This window comes from Leuciscus leuciscus, assembly GCF_965113295.1.
Source record: "Leuciscus leuciscus genome assembly, chromosome: 20".
NCBI lineage: Eukaryota > Metazoa > Chordata > Actinopteri > Cypriniformes > Leuciscidae > Leuciscus > Leuciscus leuciscus.
Window position 1 is genome coordinate 18,733,450 of NC_138744.1, and position 27,602 is coordinate 18,761,051.

General features: G+C 36.8%; 2 protein-coding genes across 8 annotated transcripts in view; one reads left to right on the forward strand and one right to left on the reverse strand.

Moving 5' to 3' along the window:
* Nucleotides 1-10,906, forward strand: part of LOC309484678 (C-type lectin domain family 2 member B) — a 36,676-nt gene extending 25,770 nt beyond the window's left edge. Inside the window, exon 5 of one of the 3 annotated variants that reach the window (XM_082151022.1) lies at nt 9,267-10,906. In XM_082151022.1, coding sequence (XP_082007148.1) covers nt 9,267-9,884 — 618 coding nt within the window. In that variant the 3' untranslated portion in view covers nt 9,885-10,906. The remainder of the gene's footprint in view (nt 1-9,266) is intronic. The other 2 variants (XM_082151021.1, XM_082151023.1) reach the window with 2 other exon arrangements.
* The window catches only part of ephb6 (eph receptor B6), a 56,210-nt gene continuing 30,932 nt past the window's right edge, over nt 2,325-27,602 (reverse strand). For all 5 annotated transcript variants that reach the window (XM_082151013.1, XM_082151012.1, XM_082151015.1 and 2 more), the window contains 14 exons: nt 21,243-21,398; nt 20,201-20,472; nt 18,223-18,304; nt 17,243-17,367; nt 16,550-16,712; nt 15,665-15,779; nt 15,298-15,353; nt 12,850-12,966; nt 12,427-12,674; nt 11,298-11,516; nt 10,962-11,111; nt 6,368-6,552; nt 6,126-6,281; nt 2,325-4,096 (listed from right to left, as the gene is read on the reverse strand). In XM_082151013.1, coding sequence (XP_082007139.1) covers nt 3,991-4,096; nt 6,126-6,281; nt 6,368-6,552; nt 10,962-11,111; nt 11,298-11,516; nt 12,427-12,674; nt 12,850-12,966; nt 15,298-15,353; nt 15,665-15,779; nt 16,550-16,712; nt 17,243-17,367; nt 18,223-18,304; nt 20,201-20,472; nt 21,243-21,398 — 2,150 coding nt within the window. In that variant the 3' untranslated portion in view covers nt 2,325-3,990. The remainder of the gene's footprint in view (nt 4,097-6,125; nt 6,282-6,367; nt 6,553-10,961; nt 11,112-11,297; nt 11,517-12,426; nt 12,675-12,849; nt 12,967-15,297; nt 15,354-15,664; nt 15,780-16,549; nt 16,713-17,242; nt 17,368-18,222; nt 18,305-20,200; nt 20,473-21,242; nt 21,399-27,602) is intronic.

Genomic DNA, 27,602 nt, shown 5'->3' on the forward strand with positions numbered 1-27,602 from the left:
TAAAACCAAAGAGTCTTCCTTGTTGTTGGCCAGTGACAGACTAGGCTACAAGACTTCTTATCTCAGTAATGTGGTGAAGGACTGGTCAGACAGATACCACCCCCCACCAGGTCAAGGCATAAACTGGTTTTGTAATTGTTTTCACCACGTCTTTCAACGTAACAGGACAGAGCACTTGTTTTGGCGCACTAAAGGTCGCCTAATGTAAATGATGTTTTGCACGTAGGCTTTCCTTCCAAAGCAGACGTTTTCATGTGGTAACTACCAAAAAAAAAAAGGAGCGAAACACATGTCTAGTTTAACGTAAAATATGGTGTACTGTAGTAACTGTTACTGTTTTAACCATCGAGTACGCCTAGTTCACATAAATATTTCGTTTGTTTTTCGTTATTTAATTTCACCGGTAACATTAACATAACTTTCGAAAAGATTTCTTGATGCATTTTGCAAAAAGTTGTCCACATAAAATAAATGGTTTTATTTTTTATTTTTTATAAATGGTCTTGAGTTCAGGTGAACATTTTTACATGATGTAAATAGTCACGTGACCAGTTGAATTCCAGTTAGCCCCTTTCAGTGCTCCAGCAATAGATTACCAATGTTTGATTATCTAGTTTCCTACTGGTTACAATTATGTCCATAAAGCACACTTTTACTAACATTTTTTAAACGTTTTTTTTGCATTCAGATACAATTTGGGATTAAGCGGACATTATAAGCAAAAACAACATCAGTGGATGTGTAATAAAGGGTCATTTAAGGCATAATACATAGTGGTCAAACACTAGAGACGTAAAAAAACAAGGCCTAATTGTATGTTTACATCACAAAGAAGAAATAAGTGTTTTGGTTAACCAAAAGAACAGTGTCAGTGGGGACATAAATGAAACCTGATATATTTTGTATATCAACTTTGAATGTATACATTTGCAAAGGGTTTTACATTTGGCTAAATGCCATTGATTAACATAAATAGTAAGTTTCAGGTGAGTTTTGATAGTGTAAAAGACAAATGTTTGATGGTCAGGTACATGAGTCATAATGGTTGGTCAATAGTGTTTTAAATGGCTTGTGTAAAGGGCTCAAAAACGCATTATGGGATACTATCTATAGAATGTTAGTTGGACCGCATGTTGTGAAGTAAGGGATGTTATTTTTTTCTTCTTCCAGTTATCTTAGTCATGTGTTGTTTTGCATTAAATAGCACATATTTGCTGAATGTTATTTTGGAGGTTCAGAACAGCCTGATAACCAAGGCATGTGTTTTACTTTGACTGCTTTTGGGAGTTACAACTGTTGTTTTTTATGTTAAGATGTTGTAAGATTTCTGTGTGCAAATTATTGTGATTTCATCCTGCCTACCACAAATGTTTGCAAACAACTTATTTTGTTGCATTGATTTAATGAACAGTTTCAGTTAAGTTCAATAAGGTCAAAGTGTAGCATGAATCTAGAGTTTTGGTTATTTTTGCACTTAAGTCTTTGCAGGATGCTTTTCACAAACATAATGCTACAGTATGTGCGACATTTTGAATAATCATCAATAATTTACAGTGTAGGACTTGTTTAGCAACAAAAACAAGTGGGTGCATGCTTTTGTTTTGCAACATATAGAGATGGTTGACGCATAATACAGTATGTACTATAATAAGGACTTTTAAAAAAACCCAGCATGTCTTTTTTTTCTCCCCTAAGTTTTCAGTTGTGCTGCTTAATATTTTTGTGGAAATGTGATGCTTTTTTTCAGAATTCTTTGATGAATAGAAAGTTTCAAAGAGATGTATTTATTTGAATTCTTTTTGTAATAATGTTAAAATTCTTTACTGTCACTTTTAATCAGTTTAATATGGAAGCATATTTCCGCCACGGAATACAAAGGTAATAGAGACTCAATTCTGAGAAATAAAGTAACAATAGTGAGAAATTGCAAGAAAAAAAAGTCTGAATTGTGAGATTGAAGAGTCGCAATTACCTTTTTTACTTTATATTCAGTAGCAGAAACAAGCTTCCATAGTTTAATGCATCCTTGCTGAATAAGTTTTAATTTCTTAAAAAAAAAAAAACCTGCATGTTTAACCTACTTTCAGTTAAAGTAGTTAACTTGTGTATGTGTGAATTTTGTGTCCATTACCCCTATCATATCATACTCTGATCTCATTCTTAGTATCTCATCCACCTCCAGGTAAAGCTGACACACACTGATCGGTGTCTGATAGCTGTCATATTGCTGACTCTGTGCTGTTTATGGGAAACAAGAGGGTCATTTCAGCAGCGTTATGAGAACAGACTTTTGAGCTTGAAGACAATACAAACAAATTCAGTCGTCATCTTTAAACAAAATCATATATATTTTACAAAATTGGACAGTAGTGGAACAGTGGTGAACAACTGTACAATCAAACAGATTCAAATATACATGATCATACACTCCCTTTTTACATAATTCTTTACAGATGAATCCATTCACACGCACAAACACAATTTGATTTACTTCAGCAGCACTAAACGGTTCCATCCGTAATGTAAATGTCACTCTCTCTCTCACACACACACACACACATCTCTCGCTTTCACTTCAGCCAGTAATTGTAGATCACATTTACTGCAACACCTACTTCACAATGCTCATATATATATTACAGTGTCTCTTAATGCTACATCATTTGCGGGGTGTAGAAAAACACACCTGCTAGTGGACAGGACTAGGATGGGTGAAGGGAATGGGCTCACAGTAGCACAGATGTGCCTTTGTATGTGAAATGATTATCACAGGTGAGAAGATAGAACGTCACAGGTCTCAGTCATAGGTAAGCAGTGAACTACTGTGGCCTTGTGTATGCTTTATATTTGCAAAATGCTAAAACTTCACTGTTTGTCTCTGAATAACTTACTGTAAATACTGTATGATATTATACAGCCATACATTTAGCATACAGTGCAAAAATTATTTTCTAAATGTCTTATTTTTGTATAATATTTTTGTTTTCCAGTAAAAATAACATCCATTACACAAAATGGATTGACATTTGACAAAAAAAAAACTGTATATATTTTTTTCTGTATATAATGAGAAAATATTGTTTATTTTTCTTACACCATTGCCAAATAGTTTTTTGAATAGATAACGAAATTAATACTTGTTCAGCAAAGACACCTTTAATTGATCAAACCAGTTACAGTATAGAGATTTATAATGTTTCAAAAGATTTCTATTTCAAATAAATGCTGCTCTTTTGACCTTTTGATTCATCAAAGAATCCTCAAAAATGAGTCACGGCTTCCTCAAAAATAGTAAGCAGCACAACTGTTTTCAACACTGATAATAATACTAAATGTTTCTTGAGCAGCGAATCAGCATATTAGAATGATTTCTGAAGAATCATGTGACACTGAAGACTGTATCACAGGAATAAAATACATTTTAAAATAGAAAATAGTTATTTTATATTTTAATAATATTTCACATTATAAAAAAAAAATGCATTTTTTGATAAATGCAGTCCTTGTGAGCATAATGTTTCAAAAAACATTAAAAGATCTTACAGAACTCAAACTTTTTAATGATAGTGTATTTTCTGAAAGGAATATTTACACTTTTTTTTTTTTTTTTTTAAAGGGTAAAAAATAATTGACAAGCTGTCAAAATATATATTTTTTAAATATATTTTTCCTGGAAAACAATGCAAAATACTGATTGTGAAGGAGCTTTCTCTTTGTGAGCTTTGTGTTCTTAAGGCGCAAGTTCATACTGAATGGCATCAAGTAATGAACTGATAAGTAAGAAAGTGAGAGGTAGTGTAACACTGAAGGAGTAAGCAAAAGAAGAATGTGGAAGACAACAGTTCAGCAAGGGGTGGAACAGATGGGAGAATAATTCATAAAACTCTTCTTTCACTCAAGGCTCTTTTTGTCATCCTCGTCTCTATTCCAGTGTTCTTGTGGGATAGATATCCCAGCATGCACTGCTGTGTCAACACAATGTAGGAAGCATTAGACCTCCACATGTCCCTGAGTGAGGTGTGTCCTGAGCTGCTTCGCCGCGTTTACGATCTTCCTCTGATGACCGAGAAGATTCACTCCGAGAGCCTGAACATCCCTGAGTGATAAAGAGAGAAACATGAAAAGTTAAACTTAAAACATTTTTTATGTATAGATTTGATTATATTACTCTTGTCCCAGATCCATACATTTAATCTTAAAATATTAATAAAATAGTTTTGTATTTGTTTTATTAATATATAAAACTAATTACATTTTAGAAACTAAACAAAGAATGGAAATAAAATACACCAATATTTCATTTTTTTAAGAGAAATTAATACTCTAATTCAGCAAGAACATGTTAAATTAATCAAAAGTGACAGTAAAGACATTTATAATGCTACAAAAGATTTTCAATTAAAGGCTGTTCTTCTGACCTTTCTATTCAAAGAATACTGAAGAAGAATTGCATCATGGTTTCCACAAAAATATTAAGCAAAACAGTTGATTCGCCGAGACCGGCTTTTTGACATTATTTTGGTAACACTTCATTTTAGTGTCATTGTCACATATGTTGCATGTAGCTACTATAGTAATAACTATAAATGATGCATAATTACATGAAACTAACTCTAAACCAAAAACTAATCCAAACCCTACAGTAAGTACAAGTAGTTACTTGATACTACTCTGTTACACTGTAATTATACATTTGAGTACTAAGACACCTTAAAATAAAGTGTAACCTTGTTTTTTGTGTTTTTAGCTGTTTAAGGTCAATAAGTAGCGAAAAGAACTCAATTTAGTCCTGAGAGGTGGCTTTATCTGCACGCACTTTGGGTGTGAGCATAAAAATCTGCGGGAATGAGTAAAATTATGTGCAATACGTTCAATCCCACGCTGAAATTCAAGCCCGGTAACACCAACCATTTTCATCCGGAGCAAATTATGAGTGAGTGAGGGGAAACAGGTTTGTGTGTCAACTGCTGAAATCCACCCGTATTAGGCGGGCTTTAATTTCAAACCCAGAATATATGCACACAGTATATATATATATAAAATAAAAAAATAAAAATTGCCCCACAAAGCTTTTTTTATGCACTTGTTTACCAAAGAGACAGGGATGAAATATGAGATGTAATGTGTAATAAAGAAGAAGAAAAAAGAAAATGGCAAATTATGAAAGAATTGTGAAAATATGATTCAATTGGGTGTATTTACAATGCATAAAATGCTAGCTGTGAAATTAGCAAAAAAAGGAGTTGGCCGTTTAATTCCAAAAGTGTTACAAATGTCCATCACAGAATGCTATTAAACAAAATAAATATAGCTGCAAACATCAATTATCGGGGCCAAGCGCAAAGAAGAAGATAAGATATGCCAACATGGCTGAAAGTTTCAGACCAACTGCAACAATGAGCAATTGAGCGATGAGCAATAAAATATGATTTAACGGTTTATCACTTTTGACCAATAGGTGGCGTAACTACGAAATTCATGTGGAGTGGTCAGAGTGAGGTGACAATGACACATACAAAGTTTGGTGTCAATATGTCAAGGCATTGCAGAGATAAATCCTGAATAGTCATTTTGGCATCATGCCTCAACTTTGCTGCTGCGGTATACAAAAACAGTTTTGTCTATCAACACGAAATCCATAACTTTTAGTCGGTACGGTCTGGAGATGAGATGATACGATTCCATTCTGGTGAAAATCGGACAAACGGTCTAGGGGAAGTTCGAAACAGTAGGTTTTAAAATAAAATAAAAATGGCGGACAGGAAGTTTGGCTGACTATGGCAAAATTGGTATCTATTGGTGGCGTTGCCCTGAAACTAGATGTCCATGGCGGACGAAGAAGAAGAAACGGAAGAATAATAATAAGAATGCCAACGGATGCAATAGGTGCCTCCGCACCTTCAGTGCTTGGCCCCTAATAATAATAATAAGAACGCCAACAGATACAATTGGTGCATCCGCACCTTTGGTGTTTGGCCCCTAATTAGAGATGGTGGTAAGGGCTCTGTGCTGAGAATTTTTATTTCTGAAAAAATGAAGAAAAATTGAAAATCCTCCTGACAGTTATGTAATATGTTGGACATTGTAAGTGGACAAACTAGTGTGAAAAGTGTGTTTAAACTTACTCCATAGTGAGCATGCTGACACTTTCCAGACTGTGGTACTGTGCTCTCTCAAACGCATCCCTATACCTGTCCATCTTTAGAGCTGTTAGCCAATCACCGACTGTTGACACTGATGAGAGGTCAGTAGGGGTGGGGCTTAAGAGTGGCTGGGTGGGACTAAGAAAGAGGAAAATATTGTAAAAGATGAAACACAATGTTTCCTTAATAATGAAAAGTGCTAAATGTAGTTTTGAGCATCTCACCGGCTGTGTTCTGCCTTTAGGGAGGCAGGGTGGCGAATGAGACGGTCAAGGGATGACAGGAGAGAGTCAAAGCCTGGCCGGTCCTGCCTGTCGGCCTGCCAGCACTGCAGCATTAGAGAGTGAAGAGCCGGGGGACAACCATTCGGAGCAGGTAAACGGTACTGATCGACCACTGCCTTCATCACCTAGAGAGGAGAATTAGGGAAGACATGACGCTTAGAGCAGTGTTTCATTGTATGAGTCACAGAAAAAAAAAAAAAAAAAAAAAAAAAAAAAGGAATGGACAATGATTTTGAGGAAAGAGGAACTGAAAACTAGCAAAAACCGCAAAGAAAAGAGAAATCAGATGAGAAATAAAACTCATTTAGTAGGGTGTTATGGAAATACTTGGTAACAGAGTGCAACAATGCAAAACAAATATGATTCATTTTCCCCTCATATACACATAGGAAATATCAGTTTACATTTCCAAACATTCCTTTTGCCATTAATTCTAATAATCCAGTGAGATTTTTGCATGCTGTCACATTCACGGTCTGTCATCGTCCTGTCTGCACTACTGTTCCCAGAATCCTCCTTGTTTCCACACCTGAACTCACTCCCTTCATTACCCACCTGTTCATCATCATCATTATCTGCATCACCTGTCTTGTGTTCATCTGTGTGTGTATTTAAGTTCCTGGTTTTCACTCTTCACTTGTCGGTCAATGTTTATGTTTGGTTTAGTCTATGCTCTGAGCACACGCTCCCTGCTTCTTGTATTTGCTATATTGAGAACTAAAACCTTTGATTTATCATCTTCGTGTTCGCCTCCTACTTCATCTACCCAGAACCTGACACATGCACAGGAGTCTGTCAACAGCTGGTATGATCCACACAGAGAGCTGATCTCACCATCAGCGAGTTCATCTGTTATTACATGAAGAAACAGAAATAACTGAGACAGACTAAATCCAGAAGAACTGCAACAACGTCTCCAAGATGCTTGCAGAAACCAGCCTGCAAATCTACAGTGTGAAAAGTTTTAGTCACTTGTGTAAAAAGTTAAAAATAGTGTAAAAATGCTGTAAAGTGAGGATGCTTTCGAAAATATTGTCAAAATTATTTTATTTTCAACTAACTTCTATTAACTAAATCAAATCAAAATTGACAATCACCCTTTGAGTTTAAAAGCTTTAGTCCTAAGTACACTTGCACATAGTTCCCTTTCGAGGGAACTCACACTGCATCGATAACGACACTTTGGGGAATGCCCCCAGCGTAGCGCGTCTGAAGCATGAATGAAACTATTCCAATCCTGATTGGCATTGCGTCATGACGTAACATGTGAAGGCACACATGGAAGCTACAAAGGGACGCCAGCACACAACAGAGTTAGCTTTTGCGATGAAGCAAGCAAACTGTCTGTCCTATTTGGTGTTGTTTGTCCTGTAGGAACTTGAATTGTTACCAATAAGCATAGCTGAAAGCATGTGTCTTCCTGCCCACGTTAAACTTCGGAAGGTGACACAGGCGATCGGTGTGTGATACTGTTTGGATGCGAGGCATCCACAGTCGGCTCTTGAGGGTGCTGGCTGTATTCATTTAGAAATATTTTGAAGCGTATAGCAAAAGAAAAAGACGTGCGCTTTCGGGTGTTTCAGCCTCGCGCCTATTGACTTCCTTCTCGAGGGAAAAAAGTCGACATGTATCATAAACAGCTTGTATCTCGCGTTGCCGAGGCAATGTGTAGATTATGAGGCCGGTTAAATAAATTAATCTGGCTAGAGCAGTTAGATATTTTAACTCAGCCTATCATTCAGACTTTGTTTCACTTGTCTGGTGTTTATGGCTGCATTTAATTCTGATGAACTAACATTTAAATTAATTAAAATCATTTCATTCTGATGAATTAAATGCCGTCAAGTACAAATGCCGAATTAAATGCAGCCGTCAAGTGCGCTTTGGGACACATCGGTTTCCAGAGAACGCACGCTGCAGTGTCTACCCTAACGGCTTGCAGCCAGGCAGTGTTCGCGTCCGCACACCGAAATTCGTTTTCGATTATTCTCTGCCGGTCCTCTGCTTCAGGGTGTTGAGAACGAAACCGAAGGAGCCTCCCCTCTAGGGAGCCCTCAGGAAATCGATGTCTGTATCTCGCCGTCAGGTGCGCTTCGGGACACATCGGTTTCCAGCGAACGCACGCTGCACTGTCTACCCCACAGGCTTGTGGCCAGGCAGAGTTTATTAGGCAGGGTTGGGTATTGGAACAAGAAGTAAACTACCTGCTGATAAAGAAGGCAATATAACGTGTTTCTCCGCCAGACAAGGAGTCCGGGTTTTACAGCCGCTACTTCATAGTTCCCAGGAAGGATGGTGGGGTTGCGTCCAATTTTAGATCTAAGGCACTTGAATCGGTCTCTAGGGATATTCAGGTTCAAGATGCTCACTATTCCACACCATCGTGAGTCAGATCAAATCCGAGGATTGGTTTGTCACGATAGATCTGAAGGATGCATACTTCCACATATCAATCCTTCCATCTCACAGGAGGTTCCTGAGGTTCGCTTTCAGGGGCGAAGCGTTCCAATATCGGGTCCTTCCGTTCGTTTCTGGGGGTGGTGTGGGACTCGGTTACGATGCGGGCACAACTGTCGCCTGCACAGATCGAGCCCATCCTGGCCACGGTGACCAGGGTAAAGCTAGGCCAGGCCATCACTGTAAAACATTTTAAAAAAAGATAAAATGGTCCAGGGGACCAGAATCAGGGAGCAGACATCCTGTCGAGGGAGCTCTCCTCTGGGTGATAGGCCTCTGGGGAGACATCAGCTGGTCGTACGTTTCCTCCGTGGGGCTTGGAGGATGAGACCAGCGGCTTGTATCAGAGTTCCCACATGGGACCTGGAAGTGGTTCTCGAAGGGCTGGTTGAGGCCCTCTTCGAACCTCTGGAGTCGGCTGAGGCCAAGAACCTTTCCTTCAAGGTTGCTTTATTTATTAGCCATTACTTCTCTGAGGAGAGTAGGAGATCTTCAGGCTCTTTCTATATCTCACAGGGGCCTGGAGTTTGCTCCAGGCGATATGAAGGCTATCTTGCATCCCAGGCCGGGCTATGTGCCTAAAGTGCCATCTAATGTGGCACGGCCTTTCAAGGCTTTTCATCCCCCACCTCACGTGAAGGCGGATGAAGAAAGACTTAATTTGCTCTGCCCTGTCAGAGCTCTCAAGATTTTTGTCCAGAGGTCGTCTTCATGGTGGAAGTCAGATCAGTTGCTGGTGTGCTTCGGGTTGCCCAAGAAAGGGCTTCCCGCATCCAAACAGACCATCAGTAACTGGATCTTTCAGAATATCTCTATGGCCTATCAGGTGATCAGCTTGCCTTCACCTTTGGCCGTGAGGGCTCATTCAACCAGAGGTATGGCGTCCTCTCGAGCCCTCCTTTCAGGGGCCCCGATCCAAGAAGTGTGCGATAAGCAGCAGGATGGGCCACCCCTCATACTTTTATCAGATTCTATAGCCTGGACATTCTTTCTATGCTAGGCACTCTAGTGCTCTCATCTTAAGTGTGCCTGTGCGCAGCTTCACACTGGGACAGGCAGGGCTCGTTGTGGCATAGTGGGTGCTCATCCCCAAAGTGTCATCATTGACGCAGTGCGAGTTCCCTTGAAAGGGAACGTCTCGTGTTACGACTATAACCCTTGTTCCCTGAGAAGGGAACGAGACACTGCGTCTCTTCGCCATGCCTTCCCCTGCCTGGGAACGACTTGCTTCATCGCAAAAGCCATCTCTGTTGTGTGCCGGTGTCCCTTTGTAGCTTCCGTGTATGCAGTCACATGTTACGTCATGACGCAACGCCAAACAGGATTGGAATAGTTTAATTCATGCTTCAGACGCGCTACGCTAGGGGCATTCCCAAAAGTGTCGTCATCGACGCAGTGTCTCGTTCCCTTCTCAGGGAACGAGGGTTACAGTCACAACCCGAGACATTTTCAGGCAGGTATCTTCAAGCATCCTGGAGACGTTGCCACATTTCTTCTGGATTTAGTATGTCTCAGTTTTTTCAGCTTCTTCATGTAATCCCAGACGCCAACCGCTGAAAAGTATCCCAGTACCTGCGTGACTCATCATATACATAAACAGAGAGAAGTAGTACCTTTAAACATTCAAATACTTTTTTGCTGCAAATTAAAGGCTTAGTGCTAGTCACCTTGGTTCATGTCTTAGAGCTCTTTATTGAATAATCCTTTGAAATCCCCATGAAGAAAAAAACTGGGGAAAATAACTCTGGAATTAAAGCAGCTGAAAAAATAGTCATTAAATGTTGTATTTTGGTTGACATGTGAATGCACACCGATTGAGGTCATGAAATTTCTAGCTGCCTGTAAACTTCTCTAAAAAAATACACAAAAATCCGCTTAAAGTCACACGCTCACAGAACTGCTGAAAACTTTAAATCCCAAGCAGTGAACTGCACACACACTCTTTACTGTGGGTTGTTTATGCAACTGCTCATCAAACAGTCTAATAACTCCCTCTAGTGTCCATTTTGTTTATATAATTGCTTTGTGACTGCATGGGATGTAAAGCAAGTGTGACTGTAAAATCTATAATGCTCACCTCTTGGTTGCTCATGTCCCAGTACGGACGTTCTCCATATGACATGACCTCCCACATGAGTATCCCAAAACTCCAGACATCACTCGCTGAACTGAATTTGCGATGCTGGAAAGCTTCAGGAGCTGTCCACCGCACAGGGATCTTACTCCCCTGAAAGACAGAGACAGTAATTGGAGCAAACGCAATGACAGCGCTAATTAACAAAGATGTCTAGGCCTAAAAACAGACACACCACTGCAAGGAATTGAAAATGAAAGGAATTCCCACACATCCACACTTTTGAACATTTAATAGTGTTTTGTATTGCACATTTACAGAAATCTTCCCATAACGCACCAGTGAAGCAGTGTAGGTGGGCATGTTGTGGTCCAGACCCCTCATTAAACGTGACAGGCCGAAGTCAGACACCTTACAAACCAGGTTTGAATTCACCAGAACATTCCGGGCAGCAAGGTCACGATGGACGAAATTCCGCTCCGAAAGGTAGCGCATTCCAGCTCCAACACCTCTCACCATGCCTACAAGCTGCAACACGCTGAACTGATCCTCATTTTCCTTTAAAAAAATTACGAATAATTACAAATTTATTTTTTAATTTCTTATTAATGTAATTTTCATAATTTCTTATTAATGTAATTTTTAATTAATATATTATAATATTATATATATATATATATATATATATATATATACTGTATATGTTTAATTTATATGAATAAAATATAAATTTTTTCTTACCCAGAGAAAAGCATCAATTTTCCATAAATTCTGTGATCATTTAATTTAAAGTTCCCCTGCAGTCAATAATTTTAACTTTTAAAACTAAATTAAAATGACTTATTTAAAAAAACATTTCCTGTGAAAATGATTTACTCATGTCTTAAAATCGCTTGAATGGAACTCTACACCCATGCTTAATTTAGTATACGTGTAGCCATGAATATGCAAATTAGTCTCCGCCTCCATTCAATCACATCAGATCAGCTCAGACTACCTGATCTACTCTGTCAACTTTACTGTAGTAAAGGCTACACAATGGCAAGTGGAAATATTGGTTTCATTCAGCCATATTCCATAAGTGGAAGAGTGAATTATACAGGCTTGTCTACAAGTCGACGTATCAGAATGTAATGCGTTTTATCTATAGCTCTCTACAACATCGGACACATAATGGCAATTTATATGATTAGCCTTTTGCTTGACTACATCACCAAAAAGCTAATAATGTGTTGCTAATGTTACACAAACCATGTTCCCGTTCGCCATCTCAGAGTCAGAGTCCTTCTAAAAACCCCTCTAAAAATGCCACTTTTTCTTACCCTTAGAAAGGCATCTAAGGGTCATTCTTCATAAACTATTTGATAATTTAACTTCCATCTTGTCATATTTTAAATATAATATAACAATATAGTTCATTTATATAAAAAAAAAAATTAACTGAATATAACATCTTGTCACTTCTTACCCTGAGAAAGGCATCCAGAGGGCCGTTCTCCATGAACTCTGTGATAAGACGTTCAGGAGGGGAGTGTGTGATCACACCCTCTAGTTTCAGCACATTGGGGTGGTCAAACTGGCCAAGGACTCCTGCCTCACTGAGAAACACATTCTTCTCACGGTCTGTCACTCCCCAACGCAAAGTCTTGACCGCAACCAACACCTCTCTACGACCTAGTGGCCTGTACCGGCCACGGGACACCTCCCCAAACTGAGCTAGAAAGAGAAATCCAGTCATTAGATTGTTCTATTTCAAACTGACATTTAAAAATATCACCAAAAGTAATAAAAGCCATAGAATCCATAATGCTTGTTTTATCTGATTTATATACTGTATGTCAAGTTAATGCTATCTTGACACTGGAAAAGTAACTTTCACACATGTACTAACCAGCTCCAATGACCTCTTCGATCTTAAGGTGAGCAGGGTCGATTTCTCGTGCAAATTCTTTGACTGCCTCACTGGGGTCTTCGTAAGTGGAGGGATCCACGTAATATTTCACCCCACCTGAATGAAAAAACATCCACATTACACAGTGGTGTAGTCCTAAAAAAAAAGTGGTTTACTATTACCCATTCATGACAGTAAATGTGTTTTTATGTTGTTATTCACTTGTAATATAATCATTAAAAAACAAATAAATTCAGACTAAAAATTGCAAACTAAAATTGGTTAACAGATCATTTTTAGCAGCATTACAGTTCTATACGACTATAATTTAAACATGTTGCTTTGGAATTATTTTCATTGTGAAAAGTGGTACATCTGGAATTAAGGTTTCATTTTATGCAAGTGGGTGGGGAAAAATAACTTAATGTGAAACAAATATTTCCAGATAACATTTTCTTAAATTTGCTTTGGCATTAGTGGCCATATAAAAGACAATTCCTCAAGGGTTTAGTTTTGGTTTGAACATTAGGGGAGGGGTTGAAGTGTGTACTGTTTTATTGGGGTCCCAGGGCATGCACCCTCGTGAGATTTATTTGTTTGTTAATTATAATGGTCTTTTGTGGTATCATCCACACATGCAAAGTTGGTTGATAACTGCAATTATGATGTATTGTATATTATTTAAGCACCTGGAAGCTTATCAGTTTAACAGAATTTTCTACTTCAATGTGCCATCAAACTAACTTCATTAAAAAAAAAACATTTTTCTTTTTTTACTACAGCATTTATTATGAAAATAGCAACCTACACATGTCATAGTTGTAATATAAATCTATAGTTAAAATAAAATAGCCTGTTCCCTGAACAGATTATTGCCCGGTTTCACAGACAAGGCTTAAGTCTACTCCCTGACTAAAATGCATGTTTGAGCTGTCTTAACCGAAAGCAACTTGCACTGATATATTTTACAATATGTCAGTGTCATTGTTTTGTCTCAAGATGCACAGCAGTAATGTTTTTTTCTAAGGCACGTTTATAAAAGCTTCTTAAATGTCTAAATTGAACTAAGGCCTAATCCTGGCTTAATCTAAGCCCTGTCTGTTAAACCAGGCCCAGAAATTATAAATTATACAAGTTAGTAAAAATTTACCACAATAAATCATGATAAATTCTAGTAAAGGTGGTCATAAATAGTTTAAAAAGCTTTCTAATAAATGTTGGCACAAGATGATGTTTTCTCTTCTTTTCATCAGTCTTTTTAGTTTATGGGTGTTCTAGGTCATGTTTGACTTTCTCTATAGCGTTTTAAAGTGTTAAATTCTCAATAGGATTCAAATGGGTCGCACATTTTATCATCGATGTCACGAAGGGCTCGCGGAAATCTTGTCGCACTTTTGAGGTGTGATAAGATTCAGAGTACACTGTAAAAAAAAGTTGCTGCCTTAAATTTTTTCTAAGTACAATCCACTTGGTTGTTTAAGTCAATTCGACTTAAATTACATGAAACTGACTTAATAAAAATTAGTTCAATCTATTTAACTTATTAAAAAAGTCGAAAATTGCTTAACTTATTTTGATGAGTTAAAGCAATGTAAAAACATATGTTGTCAAAACTTATTGATCATATCATTTTTTACAGTGAATGTATAAAGTGATTTGCTTGCCATTCATGCACAAATAAATAAACCAGGCTTCAGTCAGGTTGCGCTGATTATCTTTTCAGTTCGTATGGGAAATTAGTGCGTATAAAAGCTCTGAAAGTGGGCGTGTGCGATGTATATAATTATTTAATATCGTAACTCTATATGTTTTCAATAACTATGGTATAAATATTTATTAAGTACTTGCCAGTTTTGGTTATTTAGGGGTTGAGTGAGTTCTCTCACTGCAGCGCGAACACGCACCGTCAGTCGATGATGGGCGGGAAAAGGTAGAATGATAGAAGTGCTAATGCATGGTATGTACCAATTACAACAAAGAATCGCGAGTTTACACAACAGCATTGGACACACAGTTAAAGGGGAAGCTAGACTATGGACTACAGTAGACTATGGAGTTTCGAAGCAAAAAAAACAAGTGGGTACACGCAAATATAGATCCGTAGAAGTCTTAATACACAAACAGCCCTGGGCAAAAAGTAAGTATACAGCGTATATGTGCGTATGGCCCCGACTACACTGGTTTTCACCCTTCTAATGACTGGTTCTGTCACAGACATTCTGCCAGTCTGGTTTCAGACTGACAAACTCTACACTTGTGGTGTAGACTTTACTAAAACACAGTTGTTGCATAATAGCAATAATTACAAAGTAGTCTGAATACAGCCCACTTTAATAGATGAAGTGAAAATGTGTTTTTTCTCTTCATTCATATATAGGAAGTGACTGTTGGAGAACAGAAAGCAAAGTATTCACTGCAGTTCACTGGTACAAGACATAAAGCTCTCACCTCTGTTGCTCATATATCTCTGAAGTCTGTCACTATAAGGGCTCTCTCTCCTTTTACTAGAGGAAAAAGACCAAATAACTGTTATGTTCTTTTGTAATCTGATATGCAATAAACAGCCCTTTTTTTATCTAACATATATGTGAGATATAAATGTATAATGTATAAATATATGTATAAATATGTGTGTGTGTGTACAGTATATACACACACAGATACACACACAGACATACAATATATATAAATGTAATGATATATACACACATATATTTCGTAAACACAAACTGTTATGTTAGATGCGATTAATCGCGACAGCACTAATACAAATATCTTACACAATTGCTGAGATCAAGGGTTTTAATGTACATACCTTCGAAACACAAAGACAATGATGATCGCTATCACAACCAATAGAAATGCTGCTCCGCCCATTACTGATCCGATCATTAGGGGCAGGCGATTTTGAATCTGCTTAGACTGTTCCTCTACAAAGAGAAAAATGGCAATACCAAATAAAAAATAATAATAATAACTGTTAAAATAAATTTATAAAATAATATTTTATTATATTCACACATAAAAAGATATTTAAAGTAAACATTTCTTATTATTCGCAAGGTCAAAGCTGAAAATATTTTTGTGGAAACTGATTTTTTTTCAGGATTCTTTGATGAATAGAAAGTTCAAAAGAACAGCGTTTATGTGAAATAGAAATCTTTTGTAACAACATAAAAGTCTTTGCAGTCACTTTTAATCCATTTTAAATTTATGAATAAAAGTATTAATTACAAAAAAAAGATTAAATTAGTTCTTAAATATTTGCAGATGATAACGTTAGGAGGATTTTGTAAAATTTGCTATATTTACTGACAATTGCAATTTGGAGGCACTTTAAAAGAATAATATAGGCTAAGTCAAAAGGAGTTCATCTGAAATCTCTGAGTTAGTGTATATTTACCTAGGCATAGGTCATATGCTTACTAAACGAAGCATTTCGTACTGAAGCCATAGAAAAGAAAAATTGCATCTATTTTTTGTACTGAAATTATTATACTCGGACTGAAAAATGAAAAGAAATGAACTCTGAAGAGCATAATCGGTAATTATCCTGCAAGGGGCAATTTTACTAAATACACAGCTAGAAGACACCGTTGTTACTGAGACTGCAAATTTAATAGATTATGAGTAAGCTTGCATATATGCTAGCTAGAATGATAAATTAAGTGTGACATAACGCGTTATATTTTTGGCCTACCCATTGCTAGAGTGCTGAAGTAAATAGTGTGGCTGTAGGGTCCGTAGCCTCTCTCATTTCGAGCACGGATCTGGAAGGCGTAGATGGAGCCTGGAATCAGACCTCCAACTGTCACTGTGTTGGTTTCACTGAAGACGCTCATAGCGCTGTCCTCGTCAGACCCCTGCCAGAGAGAGAAAGCACCATCTCTGTGACAATAAGGCACCATCTGTTCGCTGAAGTTATTTACACATCATCATACACAACGTTTTATATTGATGTAAAGGGATAGTTCACCAAATTTTTTTAAATTATGGTATCATTTACTCATGTCGTTTCCAGTTCTATTTCAATATTATGTGCTTTTTGCCATTTTTAATATTTCTATTTAGATTTAATTACACACACACACACACACACACACACACACACACACACATATATATTATATATATATAAATATAATAATATGTATATTTACACAGATATATTATGTTAACAAAAACCTTTATGTTAGATGTGATTAATCGTGATTAATCGATTTGAGTATTATTAGTGTTTTAAGTAATATTAATATTTAATTTTATTTCAGCTTTATTTCAATTAACAAAAACTTCATAGTGTTAGTTTTAATTAACAACATAATCTCCGGTTATTTTAAACCTATAAAAAAATAGGTTTGATTATGAATTTTGCATAAATAACAGTAATGACCTTATCGTAGTATCGGAGCTGGTATTCCAGGATGTCACCATTGGGCCGGTCAGGCTGAGGCCAGGACAGTGTGATGGAGTCTTGAAATCTGCTCAGCTGGTGCAGCATGGGAACCTCAGAAGGCACTGAGATAAGAACATGTAATTATAAGAGTGACCACATGGTGGCTCATCATTTCACAATAGGCAGCCTACTTTTCCACTGCTCTGAATGAATATTCAATGCCTTCCTCATTATAAAGAGAAAGAGCATTATAGAGCGATAATACACACGTGGATTCACATGTAGGCCCAAATAAGCCATTTACATCATGCTTTGGTGCGTGTTTGACGGTTAGTTAGACATTGCTGAAGCCTCATCCGTGTTAATGAGGTCATGAGTTAACCATTTTCCTCTCCCACCCTGTTCCAGCCCCCGACCCCCTTGTCTCAACCAATGTCTGTTAATCAGTCATGTGGAAGTGCTTGTAAAGGTGACTCAATCCCGTTCAATCAACAGCACCCAAAGCATAAATAATGGTTAAGTTACATAAACTCATCATATACAGGTCTGCAGAATTCATCTGAGCTTGAATTACTACTAAAGATAGAAAACGAAGAGAGAGAGACAGCGAGAGAGGGACATCTGAATTGCACCGTTTGTTTCCAAAGTTTCTGTGGGCTGCCACATTGATTATCCTCCCTCCATTTTTCATCTCTTTCCGTCTCTCTTGCTGCTTTCTTGACCATTATATGAGATGACAGCCTATCGTGACCCAAAGCCACCTGGGTCCAGATAGCAGAAGATGAAATATTATGAAGGGAAAGAGTTTTAGATGGAAAGAGCTGTGACCGTGGGGAGAGGAAGCAGAAAGAGAGGGGTGGAGAATGTCTAGACATAGCGATGGTTGGAGACAGACGAAGTAAGACATAGATACACTGTGCAAACATTTTGGTGCACACGCGCACTGCGGATGGTCCCAGCATACATGCTCTTCATACCTGATTGGCTGGTGGTGAAATTGATGCTGCCGAACTGAGGTGGAAAAGGGCTCAGCGCGGACACTTCATTTATAGCTTGAACCTGTCAAATCATACACAGCTCACTGCAACAACGCTCTTACATGCACATAAGCTGCATTAAGGCATAATAATGAGTTATACTTATAAAGACACTTATACTTTGTCTTTACAATTTCTGTATAGGAACATGTAATACCGTTCAAAAGTTTGAGGTTGGTACGATTATTTTATTTTTTTTCAACTTTTTTTATTAAGTAGAATTTTACAATTTTTACCGGTACGATTTTTAAATGTTTATTGAAATAAGTTTCTTATGCTCACCAAGGCTGTATTTATTGGATAAAAAATACAGTGAAAACAGTAATATTGTGAAATATTATTACAATTTAAATAGGTATTTTGTATTTTAATATATTTGAAAATATAATTTATTCTTGTGATAGTAAAGCAGAATTTTCAGCATCATTACTCTAGTCTTCAGTGTCACATGATCCTTCAGAAATTAAGCTAATATGATGATTTGGTGCTCAAGTTACATTTCTTACTAATAACAATGATGAAAACAGCTGTGCTGTTTTGATAAATAGAAAGTGCAAAAGAACAGTATTTATTTGATTATATATTTTTTTTGTAAATGTATTTACTGTCACTTTTGATCAATGTAATGCATCCTTGCTGAACAACAGCAAAAAATCACTGACCACAAACCTTTGAATGGTATTAGCTATGAAAAACAAACTATTAAACATGCATGCTATTATTGTTATAAAATGATTCATTTAAGAAACAATGATCAGTAGCAGGGGAAGTTCACAGCAGAACAATGACAAAGTACACAATCATTTTTTTACATGATTCATAAAACAGCAAAAATATTAAATCAAATATATCAAATATTAAATATATTAAACAACAGTTTGTGACAACTTGTCTGGGTCTCCTCTATATCATGCTCTCATTTAACCCTCTTGGCCTTGTCGTTTGTGAAAACACAAAAGGGTAAAAAAAAAAAAGTCACACTTCGCTGCTTTGTGGTAAAAAATGACCGACATAAGAAATGAATGAGAAATATGAAAAAATATGAAAACTCAGAGAATCTTTTGGTGGTACAAACTACAATCAGCCACAGACAAAAGTGCAATGAATAATTATCGCTATCCATTCCTTATTTTGTTAGATTTTTTAATGATCAAATACTGAGTAACAAAAATGCTTTCCATGTGTTCCGTTTCTAACAAAATGTATATGTTTGATTGTAAACGTAATGCAAAAACTGATACTTATCTAACAAATATCTTATCTATCTAAACCTTGACAAAAAGTAGACTTTACGATGTCTAAATATATATCTAAATGCAAAACTTTAATAATAGATAATAGAATTATTTTATTTTTTAAACCCAATGGGAATCCAAAAGCCTCTCTGTATATTTATATAGGGAGCTATACAGGTGGTTACACGACATTACACCTGTTATCTTTAAGTTATCACTTAAATTTTTTTATTTTAAAGGCCTACCCTGTATATTAATTTGAAATATTGCATTTATTGAAAACAAATTATTCTAATGGAAAAAAATGGCTCATACAATTTTTATAAATATTGCATAGTATCATAAAATCCTCTCAAAATTCGAAATAATAATAAAAAAAATATTATTGAACTGTAAAATTTACATTGATTTTCCTTAAAAAAAAATTAAAAAGAGTTACATTTCAGGGCTTCGGTCACTTTTGACCGATAAGGAGCCAAGTGTGACCCCTAAACGAAGAGGTCCAGAGGGTTAATCAGTATGTAAGTATGATGTTCACTATGAAATCCAACTGATGGCGCAAGTCAATCCACAAAACAGTCCAAAATTTTATTCCTGCTTGTCTCTACTGTACTTCCAGTATGAGACTTCTCAGAATTCTATAGGCTCTGGCTCTATATGAACAAAGTGCTGTATGTAAGTACCTGTATGAGGTAGGTGACCCTAGTGAGCAGGTTTTTGAGGGTGACCCTTGTTTGCTTTAAGCCAGTTTGAGAAGGGGAAAAAGTGACAGTCTCTCCACACCAGGAGCACATGCTGGATGGTGTGCTGGTGGCAGACGGGCAGATTCGGCACACCACCCCATACCACACTTCACTCCGACCCCCCATGTCCCTGGGAGGTCTCCAGCGCAACGAAACCCCACCCTCTGAACTCTCATACTCCCATGATAAAGACACTGGCGCTGACGGAGGGCCTGAGAAAGAAAACCTGCAGTTATTCACAAACACTGTTAGTGCTCACCCGCTGCTGAACCGTCTAATGATTACCCTCTATAAACCAGAGCAGAATTTAAACTTGAGGAATTTAGGTTGATGACTGCCCACAATAAAGAAAAGGAAATCTTTTTAAATGTTTTTCGAAATGTACTTTGTATTCACATTGGTTTGATATGGTTCTGAAAAACTTTTATACCATTTTCAACTAAATTATTTTTGTATTCATCAAGTAAAAAGTAATATATTTTTGCATAGACCTTGAATCTGTGTACAGATATTCTGATCTTTCTCAAAGTAAAAATATTTATTTATTTACAAATAAATGATCAATTAATCAATATCAAGTTCTGGGGGAATCACACCACATGACATTGTACAACTAAATTGCCTTATAAAAATGTCAAATAAAAAAATCATGTCTGAATCATCTGAAAAATGACTTGGTTTGGCAGACAAAAGTTTTTCCAAAACTGATAAGCAATTACCCAGGGGTACAACAGCTTGCCACTGGGGCAGTAAAAGGACATTTTTGAACCTTATTTACCCCTTAAAACTTCATAGTAGGTCTTCAAGGGTACATGTGGGCACTCTAAGGTACTAATACACATCTTTAAGTAGATAAGGTATAAAGTTGTCCCTTATAGGGAACTGCCTCAGTGACAGGCTGTTTTTCACATTTTTTCCTGTAGAAATGAGGATTGTCTATTCATTGTCTTATCTTCTTACATATAGCTGGTTGCTCTCTTACTTGTGCAGGCGGTGGTGTTGGCATCGGTGGGTGAACGATAGTAGCCACTCCGACACTCGCAAAGTTTAGACCCTTCTGAACTGGTTCTGCTGTTAGCTGGGCACTCAGTGCACGAAACTGAGCCGGCCACTGCTTTATAGGACCCGATTGAGCACGCTGTTGAAAAGAAAGAAAAGCATTACAATTACAGCACAAGATGTACTCAAGCTTTTTGGAAAGTGCCCGATTCCTGCTTTGGAATTCTGTCAATTACACCAGGAACTGGATGCCGAGTACAGAAGGGGTATATAATGATCCAATTGGATGCAGTGACTGGCAAATGAAACGTAAACTGTTGCAAAGAGAATTGGAAAATCAATTTGTTTCAAACACACTCAATTAGGGGGTGCAAATTTAATAAGCAAGGCTTATTGTTCTCACAGGCACTTGATTTATTTAGTCAGATGTATAATCACCAAGAAAACAAAGAGCAAAATCATTGTTAGAGGGAAATCGCTCAGCCCGAATTTTGTTATTCTGACAGGATGTAATTTAATGAGAAATCGCTTCTAGTTTCATAAAATGCCACATACAGCTGAAGCTGCTTTAACCACTCGCCACCCAAAACCAATGCTACAACCCTTTGACCTCTAATTGGCTGTTAATTTGAGTCCTTTGCGGTAAACACTGCCTCATTGGACTGTTGCAATTGGATATTATTATATGTTCTGCAGCTATGAAACACATCAACCTTTCATTGGAGATCGACTGTGAACCAGCTTGAAGCTCAGCAATGACCTCTATCCTTTCAATTGAGCAGCCACAGAACAAACCACAACAAACGCAATATGGGGTACATCGGGAATCAATATGCTTACATAATCCACAATGAAATGTCCAAGTGCATCAGGCTTATCAAACAATACAAATCGCTGAGTCACAGAAGAGCTCATGTTATGACACTTGTGACAGTAATGCTGTGAGTTGGTGAAGTGCTTTGTCATGGAAAACCTGTGACAATTTAACGCTTTATCATAATTACGGTTGAGCTAAGAGTTGCCATTTCATCCTTGTCAGCCTTGAAGTCCTAACAAGTCCCCATGTGAATAGACAGGTCAAGCACGGATAACACATTTTGAGCACTTCAGTGACAGAGAGAGAGAGAGAGAGAGAGAGAGAGAGAGAGAGAGAGAGAGAGAGAGAGAGAGAGAAAAAGAGGAAGAAAGAGATTTCAGTTTTCAGCAAGCTAAAAGGATTTTTATGTTCTCGCTTGTCTGTCAGATTTGATATTCGCTCCTAAACACTACTGTGAGAAGTGTGAAAGGACGGATGAAAGATGGGCGTAGTGAGAGAAAAGAAAGAGAGCATTGTCCATCTATCTTTCATGTGGTTGGATTACATTATCCAATGTGTTCTCCTATAGCGGTGACAAAAGACAGGTTTTAGCTACAAACCTTCCTCACTCCTAAGACAATCTCCTACACCTTTCAACATTCTCTCTCTCCTATTCACACTCCCCATTCACCCACTCATCAGCCAATCACAGGTTCTTATTTTTGTCTCTAGTGGCCACTATTTAGCCACAGGGCATTTAGTTTCCTCACAAAAATAATTGAACACATCTATAGCCATTATTAACTGGCCCAGATTTCTTATTAATGAATGAGATGGTATTGAATTGATTCAGAAGTTGTCGATCTGCAGAAGACACAAAAGGTGTTTTTATGACATGCATGGCTGGCATTGGAGTAAGTATAATTGGTAAAAGATTTCATTTGTTAACAATTAACTACATTAGTTAACAATGAACAACACTCAAATATTGTATCTGTTAATATTATCTTGCACTGTGAACTAGCATGAACATTTTTATTAACTAACATTCAAAGGTTAATAAATGCTGTGAAAGTATGTAGCTCAAAGTTAGTTCGTTAGGTAATTAATTTGATTAGTTTATGTTAGTTAATTCATATAGTCATTTTTTTTATCTCAGAGATGTGTCCTATCATGAACAATGATAAACCGACTGTGACCTCTTAAAGAAAAGCCGCTGTACTATCCATTGTGCAGATTGAAGGGGTTAAGTGTTTTCAAGAGGCTGAAATCACTGTTCTGGCAGTAAATGTTTGAAATATTTAATCATAATGTTGTTTACAGTATGTTATCCCTTTCCATCACAAGACAAAGTGGGTGGCCGGGCTTGGATGCTGCCAGCTAACTCAGTAAGAATGCTGATTATTCTATCAGTCTTCTAAGTCTTCTATCAAATTTAATTACAATCTTATATATATATATATAGTGACATATTATTACAACAAAATAACCATTTTCTATTTTAATAAATATTTTTAAAAGGAAATTTATTTGTGCGCAAGTATCGTCTTATTGACGTTTTCATCATTTTTTTCAGTGTTGAAAACAGTTTTGCTGCTCAATATTATAAAACATTTTATATTATCTGATAAATTTTAGCAACCTTTTGTAACATTATAAATGTCTTTACTGTTACTTTTATCTATGTTGGGGTGTCATGTTTTATGGGGACATTATATAGACATAATGATTTTTATACTCTACAAACTGTATATTCTATCCCTTAACCCTAAACCTACCTATCACAGAAAACTTTCTGTATTCTTACATTTTCAAAGTATAGTATTATTGTATTATTATTAAAGTTCAGTATTATTTATAAGCCGTTTTTCTCATGTGGACCAAAACATTTAAAAAAAAAATTCCCAACAAGGATTCCAGATATTGCCATCTTTGTGAGGATGTAGGGTATACCTGAACAAACAAACAAACAAACAAACAAACACGCGTGTGCACACACACACACACACACACACACACACAATGTTAGAATAGATTTCTTTTGAATTTCTTTGGATTGTTACTTATTGGTCAAACCAGGAAACTCTATTATATTATAACTTATATTTTATTATACAAATAAATATAACTTTATAATACAGTATAAACCACATTTTATTCATTTATTTATTATACAATCAAATATAACTTTATAATAAAAAATATGAATTTGTTTATATATTTGTTTATATATAGTTTATATTATTACATTATATTATATTTTCAGATTACTGAAAGTGTATGTTGCTCTGAGCAGGTTTATGTGAGTGTTTGAGAAACCAAGAGAGAATTAAGCTAAAGGCATTGGTGGGGGAGGGGCTGTTCAAGTTTAAATAGAGCACGGCTCAAACAAAAACAAAACTGAGATGAAAAATGAAATTAGGAAGCATGTTATATTCAGAGAAGCAGTGAAAAAGACATTGAAAAAGATTCAGATGAAGGAAAACTGTAAAAGCAAATGGGCAGAGAGAGAGAGAGCGAGAGACCTCAGTGAAGTGTATAATTTGCCGTTGACATCGTACTTGGTATTTAGATCGCTGACCCAATTTCTCTCTCTCTCTCTTCCTCTCGTGGTTGCTCTCATTCTCTTTATTCGGCTTGCAGCGTTCTGACTAAAGAACACAGATGCACAAACACAAACACACGTAAACACACAGACAACAAACACAGTGACTGACGCACAACTTCAAAAACGGGACATAAAAAGGTATGCACTTATTTAGCTCTCTCTCTCTCTCTCTCTCTCTCTCTCTCTGAGCTAAGCTTCTCAAACCGCTATAGAAACCACCCTAGGACATATAATTCTCTCTAATTAATCTCCATAATTATCCCATTTAATGTGAAATTATTTGCTTGTAATGCTCTGCTGGCTCCTGGATTTCACAATGCGCTTGTTTTCTCGTTGATTAGATTTGGGAGAACTGGAGACTGAAAGCTCCTGGACGTCCTATCTAAAGCCAGACGGTCGTTCGACGATGGATGATTTGCATCAGTACAATAAAATCAAATCATGCTTGCACAAAAAAAAAAGTCAAACACAAATTGGCATCTCTTTTGGCAAGGCTTTTCCCTCTTCTGGATTCCCTTCAGAAAGCATTACAACAAAACTTATTCAACATGTGCACTGGAGCAGCCTTTGGAAATGTAGGCAATACACAGCTTTCAAGTTTCATCCACTGACAAGTAACGCTATCCACTTTGTGTTCAGTCATTGTAGAATGTGTTAGTATTCATGGTTATAGTAGGCAATATAAAGTATGTGCCACAATCAAAAAGCCCTCTGCATTTTATAAATAACCTCTCACGTTGCCAGAACTTCAGATGGACGGCAGAAGATTTGCACTCAATCGCAGCTTTCATTGGCCAAGAGGACGTCTGACCAACATGTAAAGCAACCAATCATAATTTGTTTTGTTCCGCATCATGTTTAGGGGAATGAAAATGTAAAAGCGAAGTACCTACGATAATAACAGACCGGAGTGCATCTATTAAATGATTTATTCAAGAACGTTGTGCAAGTTTACTGCAACAGTGCAACAGCGAACCTCACATACTTTGAAAATCCACAGTTTAATTGATCCTGATTAGCCCTCAATGTAACAGTTGTAAATACAATGGCTTTCTTCTTCCATGACGGCTTTGTTTCCAGGTTGACCATTAAAGAACGTGACACATGCGTCTCCCGAAAATCCTGTAGAATTCAACCAATCAGATGACGACTTCGAAACTCCTGAAGCGTTTTCCATTTTGTGTGCCTTATGCATCAGACTCATGTCTGAAGTAGAGACTATAAACAACCTAGTAGTCACCAGTTCCATCCTATTCATCCCAGAGAATCGGGCAAAACGACACAGATCAACATGCAAATTAAAAATGTCATACTATTTTATATCAAGAGTGTGCCTTTATGCTATCTGAATGGCCTTAATAACTTGGAGGATATACATCCTAAAGCAAATCAACGTCACCCCTCCTTTTTCACGGCTGCTGTTTAGAATATTAGTATGTCAGGAGTGAAAATGAGTCATTCTGCCTTTATAAACACCAGAAAATCTAACGAAAAAGGTTAATTATACCCAGAATCTGGAAGATTCTGCAAATGACATTTGATATTAGGCCCACATGGGATGAAAAGATGGACACTGAGCTGTCCACTATGCTAAAAAAGTTTTCATGTGTGGATGAGCAGGTGTAATTGTTTCATCTGCTCAGTCGTGCTTTAGTGACAACAATCTTGAAGGACAAGTGAGGGCAAAGCAAAAGAACAGTCATGTCTATGGGGCCGTTGAGACTTGCTCTTTAGCACACAACTTGCTCAAAGCTCAAGGCTTCAAATCTAATACAGTATATCAACACATTTGTCCAGAAAATATGGAATTCACTATATATATATACACACACAAACACACACACACACACACACGTGTTGTTTATTATTATTCATCAACATTGGTAAATACTGGAAATTTAATTACATGCCTATTTACTCTATTTTATACATTTAGATTACCTTTTCTGTTACCTAATGATCACTTAAAGTTAATCTTTAAAAACATTCATTTAAAAACACTATTAAATGTAATCTTTAGCAGATCTAAACAAATAATATCCATTTTCATACTGCACATTATGATGTTGTGCTTTGTACTTTAGTTTAAGTGTTTTATTTTTTATTTATTAAGGCAAAGTATTAAATAATTGTATTATTGATCATGTATCATTTATCAGCAATAACAGCTTTAATTAAGCTGTTTATTAATTTTGGCAATTGAAGAAAGCTGATGATCTTGACTAGACAGCAAAGAAATAGTAAAAAAATTGTTTTAAGTAAATTAAAATATTGTAATTTTTATTCTAAAGTAATTTATCTTGCTTAATTATTTTTTTTGTGAAAAGACAAAAAAAAACTAATAAGTGCATTTTATTTATTTATTTTATTTTGATTATTTTTTGCAGTGCATATGTCACTGTCATCTCTCACTGGTCATACATTCAGATCATAAATCATAACTCACATTCTTGCCAAGCCCTGATTGGAATAGAAAAAGGAGACAAAAAGTGAGAAATTCAAATCAGTTTGCTGCTGAAATCGACATCTAAATGAAATATAGATTCTGGAACACCTGCACTGACTCGAGAAAATACATCAGGGATTTCTGCTATCTCAGTCCTCTAGACTTTAACTCGTGTCCACTATGTCCTTCCCCCTCCTCTTCCCTGTGGTTTCTGTCACTTGTTCAGCTGAATGGCCATTACATCACCGTGACCTAAATGTGTCACAACCCTCTCTTATCCCCCCTCTCTCCGTCTCCCCACCACTCTACTTTCGTCTTCAAGATATCTCAAAACTTCTTGTCTGAATTACTCGCATCGCCCTCAGAAATTAACCCCTTTCATTGACTGTAGTGCCTTTCAGCTCCACTTTCTTCCACTTCTACTGCAACTCTCTCTTCCTCTCTGACCTCAATTGCTCATATAGACAGAAAGGAAGAACTTGTTGATGATAAA